We start from the raw sequence: 13,489 nt of genomic DNA on the forward strand, positions 1-13,489 counted from the left end.
GGGCCCCGTTCCTGGACAGAATTCCCAAACCCCTGCTCCGTCCTGTCCACATACTTACCATAATGGTGTGATGTGGGAACAGGGCACGGACAGACTTCACGAACTTCACGAAATGCTCAGAATAGCCGTTTGCCACATCCAGGCAGATGTACCTGATAGATGGAATGGCCTCTAGAATACTTGTCAACTTGTCCAAATCAGCTTTTCCACTACCTGAGCTTGCTGCTACATGCTAGAAAGACAGGGAGAACAAAAGGGAGCAGCAGTTTGTAAAAACTGGCATGTACATCCACCTTGTCTGTCTTTTTCTGTATAGTTTTGGGAGGACTTGCACTCGAAAATAGAGAAACTCATACTATATAAAATGAAATAAATACCTTCCTGGGAGCATAAGTGTTGCTTCTGGTTCATTCAAAAGCTTTAAAATAAAGCAAAATCAGCATTTTATCAGCTCTTCATCCACCAGTGGATTCTTACAGGCAAATATAATCACCACCTGAGATGGCTGACAGCTCAGCCATATTCATCATAGAATCATAGAATCAACCAGGTTGGAAGAGACCTCCAAGATCATATTAACACAAATGAAGGAGAAGCCCTAACTTGGCCTATTTCCAGGAAAGCACAGTGGGAAAATTTTGGACACTGTCAGACAGTGGGATCTGGGCCTTTAAGTTCAAAAAATACTCCCTTGATCTACAGAATCACAGTACAGTGAGTTTGAAAGAGACCTCTTGAGATCGCGTAGTACAACGCTTGTTCAAGCAGGGTCAGGTACCACTGAAAACAAGATTACTTCCTCCTTTGTCCTCTTGTAAGTTCTTTCCAACACAAAAAGTTTCCACAGCTGTTGGCCCACAAAACCTCTGCAGAGATCCAAGGTCACAGAACAAGTCAGTATTTAATCACTAGGAGATCCTACTCCACAAATAGATGATCTAAGTGCCCAACTGTCCAGAGACAGAATATTCCTGGGACCACTTTCTACCCTACAGTGGCATACAGCAACCCTGATGAACCTATGTGATAGGCTGCTTTCAGACAGTCCTGTAATTAATAGTCTTTATAATGTAATCCTAAAATGGGCCACAGGTGAAGATGCTGTACAGCTCTGTGGTATTCTCTTCTGTACAGAGAAGGTTTCAGAACTGCACAGAACTCCACAGAGGAGAGGATGGAGACAATCAGGCATGCTTTTACACTTGCCTTCCCTAATAACAGCAGCCTGTTTGAAGGACACAGAAGAAATCTGGACATGAGAAGGTCAGAATTCAAGTCAGTGTTTGAATTTAGTAAACCGTGTTTCTCCATAATGGCTCAGGCTAGGACTCTGTGAACAAGTGGTGCAGCACAGCTAGTAACTGCACAATGTGAGCTCTAATGCAAGGAGATAAATAGAGGACAGACATGGTCCAACAAATGTCAGTCCTCATCCCCGTTTGGGCCCACAACCTAGACCACTCCAGCCCAAGGGCTCTGCATCCACCTTCACACCTGAGAGCAAAGATTCTGCTTAGCATGAGGACATCCAGGGCCAGCTTGTGGTTGGGTTACTCAAGGCTATTTGCATTTTGTGGTCTTGCACTTCTGTCTCACTAGGACTTCCACAGCTCCTCACAGCAAGAGAAGCACAGCAGTTAGACCTATTACCAAGTATTTCCTTCTTCTTTGTTCATGATATTTCTCAGTTCCAATTCCAGGCAAATACAAACTCTGCTTTTTTTTGCATCTTAAGTACTTCCATAATGGACTCACATAGCTATTCTTTATAAACCAGGACAAACCACTTCCCTTGATGCATTTAAGAACAGCAAATATCTTCGATCCCCAAAACCTCACTTGCCAACAGTATTCACAAGAGACTCCAGTGTATATAAGTTCCGAACAAAGCAACAAACCATAATACTTTTAGAGTATGAAAACATACCTCAAGGCATTCTGGGTGATTGGCAGCAAACAGCTTCCATTCTTCCAGAGAATAATGCTTGTGAATTGCAGTGAACATTGCATGCTAGTGAAAATAAGAAACCCGGTATTAATGACTAAGTTACTCCAAGTCTCGTTACTCCTCAGCTGTGGAGAAACAAGATAACTAGAAATTCCCATTTTAAGCATAGGCTTGTCCTGTTTGAAATAAAAAAAAAAACCACCAGTAACAGTAATTACAGACCAGGCAACTCCAAACCACTTGTCAAAGGAAAATGAGTACACTTAGCAAACCTCTCAGGATCAGGTTTCTCATGTGTTTAATGAAGTTATGGTCAATATTCTGAACATGCTTAAGTACTGCAAGAACTGAAGATGTGCCTTGAGGCCAGAGGAAAATTAAGCAGCGAGTCCTGACTGCTGTAGTTTATCCAGTAATCTACACTTCCAAAACTGTTGTCAGGTAATGATTTTTTTTTCTGGAAGGCAGTGCAATGAAGAACCTCACAACCTAAGTTCTAGAAGCTTCATATGAAGCTGAGCTACACACCCAAGATGGAAGCTTCCCAGTAACTGTCTCCATCTTACACGTGCATTGCTGTAAAAGCACAGCTGCTTTACAACAAAACCACACCTCGCTGTTCTGGATTTTTTAATTCATGCCCCTCTGTTCTCCACCAAACATAACTAAAAATTAGAAAAGGCTGCTTATTGTCACCCAATTGCTTAAGAAATGAGAATCAAGACTTACTTTTGCCATAACCGCAGCCATTTCAAATGTCCCCACAGTGTCCATGTTTGCCACTATAATGGGAATTCCTGTGTATGTCTGCTTGGAGTTGCGGAAGGTGAAGGTGCGCGTGAGGTCAACCTGCAATAAATAGGGACACGTTCCTTTAAGTAATTGACTGCAATCTAACAACAGGTTTGCCACTGACTTCAGATACAGCACGTTGGTACACTGCTTCTTGATCTGCCTCTTTTCATTTCACCATTACCTCACTTAATTAACTGTGCTAGTTTGAAGCAGGCTAGAATGTTTTGGTGAGAAAAAGTAGATTATAGGCTGTGAAAGGAAAACAATAGTGATGTCTCCTTCCCTCAGAGTCTTGCTGAAGAAGAATGTAAACATTAGATAACACTCTCGCCATTTTGTCACTCTCTGGCTGGGCTCTGACTGAGCTGCATCTCTCTAACCTCACCTTCCACTCACCTTTGCTTCTTAACTTCTTGGCTGAACCTCTATTCTTCTTTAGGACTGGGGTAAGGTTGAGAGGGGCAGGGGGAAGGTGCAGGGGTGGTTGAGAGCCCCTCCTGGGGACTCAGGTTTCTGGGAGGGGAGTTGTGTTTCTGTATACTTTTACCTTGTATATTTCTGTATATAATTGTATATATACTGTAAATAGCTGCTTGTATATTGTGTCGCTGTAAATAAATAGCTTCGTTTATATTCCCAGAGCCAGCTGAGTCTAGTTGAGTACCTTCTAAAGTGGGGGGGGGCGGGTAACACCCAAACCATCACATTAACTTTGTTACAACTTCTGCCATCCAAGTAAGAAAGAAAATCTCTGAGTAAAATATTTTCTGTGTGGCAGAGTATTCCTACTGGGGAAATAGAGAATTAAAATATTTTTTTTTAAATTAACAGGTCAGAAGGGGTTGAAGAGGTAAGAAGGGACAATGAAGACTGTGGATTATTTTATACATAAGTACCATCATTTGACTGCCTGAGAAACCCAAGCTGATATCCTAAGTCCACGGAATTCAGAACTGGAACTCACTCAGCCTGCAAAGCACAGAGGGCTTTGACCCAGTCTTTACTCTAAATGACGATAAAATAAGCTCTTAGCACACTTGCCAAAAATGAACAATCATACCTTAGCTTCTTATACCACGAGGCTGCTAGTTTCTAAGTTAATTTCTTACTACTGCATCAGCCTTCACCTGTAAAGTTATTTCTCCTCCAGTATCCTCAAATGATCATGGTAACAACAGGCATTTTGTTCCTTACATTTGCAAGAGGTAGTATTGTATTTAGATTGTTTTCCACTGGTCTACTTAGCATCTTGCAAAAGAGAAAAAGAAAGAAAACTCTAAGAAGTGCACAACTCTTAAGGTTTTAGGTTAGCCTGTTTAGTAAGTGGAAATAAAGGATCTTTCATAGCTTTCATTCCTTCTCACTTCAGCTTTAATCCAGGAACATTCAGAGACCTGAAATTAACTGAAACCCACCAACAGACAAGAGAAAGAATCTGGTGCCTCAATGATGTATTGTAAGAGAGCTTCTTATTTTGTGTAAGTTCATAATGGAAGGGTCACTTAGGTGAACAAGCTAAGATACATCTTTAATGCAGAACTGCCTCTCTTCCCATTTATTACCAGACAGGCCCAATTCTCCACTCATCATTGTAGTACTCTTATGGGAATTTCTGCTGCAGCCAACACACAAGAAGTGATCCTCACCTCCACTTACTATAGGTTCTCATGTGTGACTTCCAGTCAGATGCACGTCATGCAATTATGCACACAACTGGTAATTCCAAACAGTGGGCATTTATGAGAGATAATTGTGAGGCTTTCCCTAGTGAAGCTTTTGTTTTATGAGAACAGGAGAAACAGCACACTGGGTTAGAGATATTTATGTGATGCTCTAGTTCTCCAAACAGCCAGTACCATATGTCTGGGAAGGGAACATCAGAATGAAGTAAGTCTTGAAAGACTCTTTCCCTAGCCTACCTTCACAGGTTGGAAGAAGTTTGTTCAGAGATCTTAAAAGACAAAGGTCTCCTCCAATCCATTGTGCTGAGCAGCTATTCACAAAGAATCTGCCTTGTCATTTTCTTAATCCTTCACATTGTTAGCCTCTCCAATATCCCACAGCAATAAATTCCACAGATGAATTATACACCGCATTAAAACTATGAACTTTGCCTGACAATAACATTCAGTGCTCCCTGCTTCTTGTTTTGCGATCAAAAATCAACAGCCACTTATCAATTTCACCTGTTCCATTCCAGTCCTTGCTCCACAGACTTCTAGCACATCCACCACAGCTGCTGCTTCTCCATATTAACAGTCCTATAATGTTCAGTTTTTCCCTCATGTGAAAACCAGTAAATACTGCTGATCACCCTGGCTGCCATTCTCTCTACCTAATTCAGCATATCATGCTGTTCTTGTGAAGGGATCACCAGAACTGTGTACTCAAGGTGAACACAGCAAGGAACATCACAAAGCTAACTGGTTTTCCTTAGTTCTTCTAGCAGAACTTTGGATCATCTCTTTTGTCTCTTTCCTGAGTGGTAACAGCTAATCTATAGCTTATGGCTCTGGGCATTGTAAGAAAATAACTTTTGACCCTAGGATTGCTCATCATCACTCAACAACTGTAAAAGTTTATTTATTTAGAAACAAAATCATAAAGCTAGGCATGTGCCAGACCAAAGTAGTAAGGACATTGGCAGTTCTGTTAAAGCTCCCTGGACTTATTTGAATTTACAAATTTAAATTAATGACTAGACTTCCTACAGAACACTTGTCTGGTGAACTAAAAATGGACAGCTTGAAGAGGCAAAAATAGCAGGCTACTGAGACCCCAGACAGACAATGCTGCCCCCACTCCAATCATTGCTTGAAACAATTTTGAATTCAAGCTTCAAATTTCCTGGTAACTTTTCAAAAAGAGAAAGCAATCATGGGAAATGAAGACAGCATAAGGAATCAAAACCAAGTACCAACACAGCAGACCTGTAAGAAGAGCTGCAAACACCCCAAACTGCCTCTCAAAGAAGCTGAGTTAATCCTAGTTACTGCATAAAAAGCTATCCTTGCACAAAATGAGGCATTCACACCACAGAAGCAGACACTTGCTGATATAAGCTTCAAAGCTGGAGCTTGCTGGGTAACAGGCACTGTAGTATGCTGCCTCTGTTCCTCTGCCAGAACTACTTATCTATATTCTTGTTTTGAAGCAGACTGAGGCTGTCCATTTCAGATCTGGCTCTCACAGACACTGTTTGTTCCCGCTGCTACAGCCTCAGTGATGGTGTCCAATTTCTTAACCTTCATCAGTTTTCACTGACCCCCCCCCTCCTGAAGTGCACTTTTTCTCATGTGAAATGTTTTAACAGTTCATCATAGCCACCCGCTACAACCCTGCCATATCAGCTCATGTTCCTCCTATCACTTTTCCTTCCCAGCAGCCCTTCTCTCCACAGCCTGCACAGAGCTAAATATACACAACCCTGCACTTGCAGGAGCCATGTGTCATTTGGTGGAGCACAGCTCCCGCCGTGTGCCAGGCCACCACCGCTCCCCAAGGAAATGGCGGGAAAGGTCCGACAGGCCTTACGAGCAGTAGTTTCACACAATCACTGACTCGGCTCAGTTATAAAAGACCTTTAAGATTACTGAGTTCAACCATTATCTAACTACCATGTCTGGTGCTAAACTATCTCCCTCACCATCACATCTAGGTGTCCTTTAAATATCTCCAGAGATTCAACCACCCCCCTGGGGAGCCTATTCCAGTGTTTGATAACTCCTTCAGCGAAGAAGTTTCTTCTAATATTCTGTCTAAACCTCCCCTGATGCAACCTAAGGCCATTACCTCTCATCCTTGTTACTAGGGAGACCAACACCCACACCACATTACAATCTCCTCTCAGGCAGGTGGTCCCACTTAAACCTCCTTTCCTCCAGATGACACAATCCCAGTTCCCTCAGCCACTCTCACACCTGTTCTGCAGGCCCTTCATTAGCATTACTGCCCTTCTCCAGATCTGCTCCAGTACCTCCGGTGTTTTTCCTGCAGTGTGTGCCCCAAAATGAACACAGTACTCAAGACGGGGCCTCATCAGCACCAAGTACAGGGGGAAGTAACTAGGACTTAACCAGGCCTCTGTGTTTTGTAAATTACTTGCCCTTTCTACTGAAAGGGCCTCTCCAACCTTACACCTGCATAACAACAACAGTATTTTGCCTAGTTGTTGCCCTCAAAATCTATACTGCTTCCCTTTCCAGCCTTGCCTTTCTACCTCGCTTTTCTTGGTCTCCTTTTACAACTCTGCTTCCCCGGGAGAAAGGTTTAATCCGGTTTCCATCCCCCAACGCAAGGTAATTCCTTAATTGGTCAAACTAACTCCTTTGTTAACCCTGAGGTTACGTTAGGTGAATGAGGAGGCACCTTCAACACTCAGGCAGCCATTTTTTTTTGGTAGCGGCAACCCCCATGGGATTTCACAGAGCCTTTGCCGATTCCTGAGGAGAAATAAGTACAGCAATATCCTGGCTAGCACTGCTTCAGGGCCAGCGCCTCAGGCAGGACTGTCCGAGGACTACGGCTGGGCTTTTACCACTTAGGTCCCGAAGCAACGGGAGGCAGGTGGCGGGGAGTTACCGCGAGTGAGGCTGCTATGAACCGGACTGCCCCGGGCTGCGCTCCCAGCCCGGGGCATTCTGTGCCGTGGGAAGCACTCCACAGCATTTCCAGCACTTGTGTTCTAGTACTATTATTTTTCAAAAGAGAATGCCCACAGTGCCCGAAGCTAGGGTAAAAGATGCCAGCCGGCCCGCACCCACCGCGATTCCACCGCACCAAGCCGCGGAGCGCGTAACCAGACATCCTCTCCTCTCAGCCCCTGACAGAGCTCTGTCGGTTCATGGTTGCCCTTATGACCAGGTAGCCCTTTCAGAAACCGGAGGCCGCAAGCCACCACCGCCCCCCCCGCCCCCCATCTTGCGCCGCCGAAATCCGCAAAGACACCTGTCAGAAGCGAAAATCCCTGTCCTCCTCCAACCTTCCCCCCTCCCTTTTTTCTTTCTTTTTTCTTTTTTTCCCGCAAAGGAGCGGGGGAGGACAACGCGGCACCGGCTTGAGGCGCCCGCCGCCTTCTGCTCAGGCCGGTCTCGCCTCTCCAAGGCGAGGGGGGCTTAGGGGGGTGGGCACGCCGCGGGCTCCGTAACCCCGGCCCCGTCCTCCCCTCCGCAGAGCAGCGGCATCTCCCCCCCACGTTACGGGCGTTTCGATCGGGGAGGGCATTACTACGTTAGACTGAGTAATTAAAAATAAAGCAAGGAGGGAAGCAGGGTTAAGGAAGTCAGGCGCTGAGAGCGGAGAAAAAGCATGCTGAGTTTGAATGCCCCCACCTCTGATCTGCTTTTGAGGCTGCTTCTTTTAGGTCTGAGAAGGACATCTTTAAAGTCCAGTTTGAGGTCTGCGTCTACCCGGGGCATCTTGCTGGAGTATGGGGGCAGAGGCTCTCCTGGCGGCGGCAGTGGCGGCCCCGGTGCTCCCGCTGCGCTCCACTGCACCGCGCCGCCTGCAGAGCCGCGCCGGCCAAAGCCCGAGGGCCGCGCACGGAGCCTATTTATAGGGCGCGGGGATCGCGACGCCGCGGCCTGTACCCCATCGCTTTATTAGGAGAGGGTTGTGTTTAGCTGAGGAGCCGGCCTCCACCTACCCTTTCTCTCGCCGCAGCCACCCTTGCCTCTCCATTGGGCTGGGCGTTCCGGGGGGATGAGGGGATGAGGAAGAGAGAAAAGGAGACGAGGCGCCCGTCTGCATCCACCCGTGCGGGGCCATGCGAGGCGCAGGCACAGCTGGCGGCACAGCGGCCTTAAGGGCAAGGCAAGGGCAGAGGAAATGGCGCCTCCGTGTGAGCGAGCGGGTGGCTGCCGGGGCCCCTGCTGCTGCTGCTGCCGCTGCCGGTGCGGAAGCTTGGCGCTGTCGGGCAGGCGCTGCGGGGCTGAGCTGACATGTTCCTTGCGCCTCTCTGTTGTATGCTTGCCGCTTCCTCCGCCACGGGCAACGGTCGTGACCCGTGGGGACGGCTCTCAGGCGACCACGCTGGCAGGGACTGCAGACGCTCCCCAGCGTTTTTCAGGCGGCTGCGACACGGTCCAAAACTTTGTGCCTCCAACCCTATAGAAGCCCTACTTTGGTCTCTGTGGGCTCCGGGTGGAGATAAGACTTTATGAGGTGCTGAGCCCAGACCTGGCCCATCCTCGCCCACGATCCTGTGTTAAAACCACGAGTTGACCAGCTCCACGAACCCTCCTCGCTGTTTTCCCATCTGTGGAGCAAAGAGCTGAAACGTGTTTCTGGCGTTAGAAACGTCGAGAACTGTGCAGCTGCTCGGTCACAGGAGAGCAGCCACAGCACCAGCAACCTGAACCTGTCTCTGCACAGCAACTTTCTATTTTAGTTATGAAGAAAAGCAACAGGAAGCTTGTTGGGTTTTGCTGTTTGGTTTGGGGTGGGTTTTTTTTGTGCTACATAACATATAACCTGACCTGTGACTTGGTATCTGTTTTCAGTGGCTGGCCGTTGTTCCACGCGTAGGCACAACTCCCCCATAGCAGCCGGGTTACACGTGCTGAGTCCATCTACATATGCTGGCACAGGGATCGGTACAGTCTTGCCAGGTATCGTATAAGATGACTTTCACAGGAGCTTTGAGCCTTGAAATCTCTAATGATGAAGTCAGTGGGTTGCAAGATTTGGACTTCTTTGGAAGACACGTGAGTTAAGTGTTGTCAGTGACTTGAAACTGAAGCACAGGATCCTGGCTGGTTTCCCCTCCTCAGACACCTTGCAGGATGAGGCAGTGTTCTCTTTATCTAAAAGCTGCATGTCTGGTCAACACCCTACCTCCAGCAGAGCTCTTTTACATCTCTTTGCCCAAGGCTCCGAGATAGTTCAGTTCTACCAAGTACAAGGCCCAGACTTTACACAGCCAGCATGTGAGTGCTTGTGGTTTTGAATGTCCAAATTGAGAGACCTTGAAGCAGGTGTTCAGGAAGCTTTGTCACTGTCGCTATTTCTTATAGAAATACTCAGGTGAAATTTATAATTGGTCTCACCTCCTGGACAGAGGCCATTGACTTGGTGGTTTTTACACCTGCTTTGACAATGTAACAGAAACTTCACCATTTGCTGCTACTCAATAGTAATTAACATTTTGTTCAGGTGCAGAGATTCCTGATGAGAATGGGTTCTGTGAGAGTAGCATGCCTGCAGCAGAGGACTGGGAGTGGAGAAAAAACAAATGCCTTCTGTCTGTGCCTGGCACCATGTTTCCTCTTTGCCCTCATGGCAGGCATGTGATGCTGAGAAGAAAGAAGCAACTGCAACTACGCTGTGAATGCAAATGGTCATTACTGCTGTGGGGAGCAGGAGATGGAGACCAGCAGCGATATGTGAGTGCCCCAGAAAATCCTGCCTGATGCTGTTTCTCATTTTAGGTGTTTTAGTTTCCACTCACAGAACTCCCTGTGCTATTTTTTTCTGTATCTGCCAATACCCAATATTTTCCCTGTGTGCATATTCCAACAGACTAGTTGGGTCTCTCAGATCAGCTCTGGTAATCTTGAAAATTTACCAAATCCTCTATTGTCTTACTTCGGGATACATTTTCTGTAATTAAATTTCTAGTTTCTTGCTGAACCAGCTCTGTCTTTTCTTTCTAAAATATAGGCAGCAGAAATGACATTAATACCATAGTGAGAAAGGAAGATGGCAAAATCACAGACTGACAGTATGGTAGCGGTGTTCTGGCGCACTCCAGATTCCTTCCTTCTCCCCCCACCATGGGTTTGCATGGAGAGGAGAGGGCGGCACAAAAACTGCCTTCCCCCCACTGCAGGCTTGAAGGGGGAGCAGCAAAAAGCGCCTTTTCCACACGTGTACTGACCCATGTGGAAGCCCGTGCTGGGAGCAGGGCTGGTGGTTGGCCAGGCTTTGCATGCCCAGTCTAAAGTGGCAGATGGACACTTTGTCTAGAAAAGCATAAATAGAGCAAGGGGAAAAGGTGCAGTGTTCCTGCCTTGAAAGAGATCCTGCTGTGACAGAGTTCCCATTTTGGACCGTCCCCACCTTCGGATGGATCCTACCCTTTACATGGCTCTCAGTTTTGGACCGTCCCTGCTTTAGGACAGTTCTCCCCCACTTCTGCACCATTCTGTGCAGATTTGCAAGCTTGGCAAGTCCTGGGATCCATTTGAGAGAGAGCTGCTGGCAGTACCCAGACCTGGCTACTCTCGGTCCATACCTTGATTTGCTGGCTGCTATTCTGAACTGGGGAGACTCTAGTAGTTTGGCTTTCTCCTGCCAAGAGAAGAGGCAGAAGTACTCATTGTTGTCTTCACCTTAGTTTTCCCTGGTAATACTTGCCTCAGGAATCCTCAGGCTGTGCCAGGGGAAATTTAGGCTGGAGGTGAGGAGAAAGTTCTTCACTGAGAGAGTGATTGGATACTGGAATGGGCTGCTGGGGGAGGTGGTGGAGACACCGTCCCTGGAGCTGTTCAAGGCAAGATTGGACGTGGCCCTTGGTGCCATGGTCTAGCCTTGAGCTCTGTGGTAAAGGGTTGGACTTGATGATCTATGAGGTCTCTTCCAACTCTGATGATACTGTGATACTGTAATCCCAGGCCTCTGAGACCCATAGGAAACAGAAGCAGTGAAAGTGAAGACTTACCCTCAGAAGAACAGGATTAGTTTTGGAGGGGAGGGAGAGGAGAAGACTATAAAAAGCAAATATCAGTCTTTGAGAAGAGCAAGAAAGAAGAAGGATGTGGGTAAGTATAGGCCAGTCAGCCTCACTTTGATGCTGAAGAAGGTGATGAAGCAAATAATCCAGAAACCGTTATAAATGCATGAAGAACAAGAAGATGACTGGAAGTAGTTGGCATGAATTTACAAAGACAAAATCATGCTCAGCTACCCTGATTACCCTCTGCAATGAAATGACTGATTTGACAGATGAAGAGAGAGCAATGGATGTTGGTTATTTTGGTTTTGGTAAGACTTTTTAACAGACTCCCATAACACCTTCATAGACTGAAGTGTGGAGTAGCTAAAAGGACAATGAAGTGGACTGAACATTGACTAAACTTCTGGGCTTAAAGGGTTGTGATCAGAACCATGAAAGCCAGCTGGAGGTCAGCAATTTGTGGAAATCCAGGTTAATTGTATTATGGCATTAACACACACACCCCCCCCCCACCTTGTTTATCCAGGCTTAGTTCTCTTCTAATTTAAATAAGAACACTTTCCTTATGAACTCACTGGTGCTGAAAGGCATTCAGTGGTGACCTTAAAGAGTGAGCACTTCTAAGCACCAGAAACATTTCTGGGGCGAACACTTAGTGAGGTCAGTATTTATCAAAAGAAACTCTCATGACAGCATATACACAGCTGATATAATTGAAGGTGCACACTGACTGCCTGAATGTGGTTCCTGGGAAAGTGCTGTAGCCTCATATAGCTCCATACAGACAGCCTGTGACATAATTAGCATGTGTGTTTAGGGAGTGTGGTGAGCAGTAGTGAAAGCATTGCTCAGCTGGCAAGTGCTCCTGCAAACTGTGTGTCACAACTTCCCAGCACAATCCCATATCCAGAAAGAAGAACATGATGCAGGACATGTGATGAAGTTCTTTCACTGTTAAGCAGAAACAGTACATTTGGGAAACAAGCCCTATTTTTCTTACGAGAAACTGAAGTCACTTTTATTATTCTGTTTGAATTTGGGCCTTGTCTACACTGAATAGCAGTTCCCAGTAGAAAGATCAAGAGACCTAACGCAGCAAACACTGCAAATGCAAGCAGAAGATTTCTTTTAGTGGTGAAGATAAGGGAGTGTCTCTCAACTATCATTAGTACTACAGCATCTACACTAGAGCTTTTGCTGGCATTGATAGCCACCAGAAATGGGAGGAGTGGGGCTCACACTCTTAACTTTACAGAGCTATGTCAAGCAGACTTCAGCCACATTCATGAAGATAGCATGTTAGGAAGAGATTCATATGCTGTATTTTCATTACATTAAAAGCTCTTAGGTCTTAAGCTGAATTCCAGGCCTATGCTGAATTCAGTAGGACAAACTCCCATTCAAGGTACAATTGCATAGAATCATAGAATGCTTTGGGCTAGAATGTAACTTTAGTGGTTATCCAGTCCTACACATCTGCAGTGAGCAGGAATATCTTCAAATAAATCAGGTTACTTGCAGCCCCAGCCAGTCTGACCTTGAGTGGTTCCAGGGATGGCACTTTTACCACCTCTCTTGGCACCCTGTGCTAGTGTTTCATCACCCTCGTTGTAAAATTTACTTAGCAGGTTTCAAATGCTAATTATAAGTAGTCACAGCAATTAATAATCAATGTGAATCTGACTTTCCTTAGCTTATAAGATACACTCACAGTTTCTTTGTGCTAATAAATAAAATAGACCATGTCCAACCACAGAGTCACAGAAAGGAGGTACCTCAAAAGATCATCTATTCCAACGCCTTTGCAAGAGCAGGATCCCCTAGAGTAAGTCACACAGGAATGCGTCGAGGTGGGTTTTGAATGTCTCCAGAGAAGGAGACTCCACAACCTCTCTGGGCAGCCTGTTCCATTGTTCTTTCCCTGCAAGACAAGAGACAGAATATTGTGCACAGAATTCATTTAGATGCCATATGTGAACTTCAAGGGGTTTCACTTGTATTGAATGTTGGCCAAAGTCTGATGTTGCTGCTTGAACTATCCTTGGACCATCTGGTGGGGTGCTAGTGACTAG

The 13,489-nt window shown here is 46.0% G+C and overlaps 1 protein-coding gene across 4 annotated transcripts in view; it reads right to left on the minus strand.

Moving 5' to 3' along the window:
* GMPR (guanosine monophosphate reductase) overlaps positions 1-13,280 on the minus strand; it is a 42,903-nt gene extending 29,623 nt beyond the window's left edge. The window contains exons 1-4 of one of the 4 annotated variants that reach the window (XM_064160990.1): positions 13,193-13,280; positions 2,678-2,797; positions 1,928-2,011; positions 59-232 (exon numbers count right to left, since the gene is read on the minus strand). In XM_064160990.1, coding sequence (XP_064017060.1) covers positions 59-232; positions 1,928-2,011; positions 2,678-2,722 — 303 coding nt within the window. In that variant the 5' untranslated portion in view covers positions 2,723-2,797; positions 13,193-13,280. Of the gene's footprint in view, positions 1-58; positions 233-1,927; positions 2,012-2,677; positions 2,798-8,073; positions 8,620-13,192 lie in introns of those variants that run through there. The other 3 variants (XM_064160988.1, XM_064160991.1, XM_064160989.1) reach the window with 3 other exon arrangements.
* Between the last annotated feature and the right edge of the window lie 209 nt (positions 13,281-13,489).

The sequence above is a fragment of the Pogoniulus pusillus genome, chromosome 21, assembly GCF_015220805.1.
Source record: "Pogoniulus pusillus isolate bPogPus1 chromosome 21, bPogPus1.pri, whole genome shotgun sequence".
Taxonomy (NCBI): Eukaryota; Metazoa; Chordata; class Aves; order Piciformes; family Lybiidae; genus Pogoniulus; species Pogoniulus pusillus.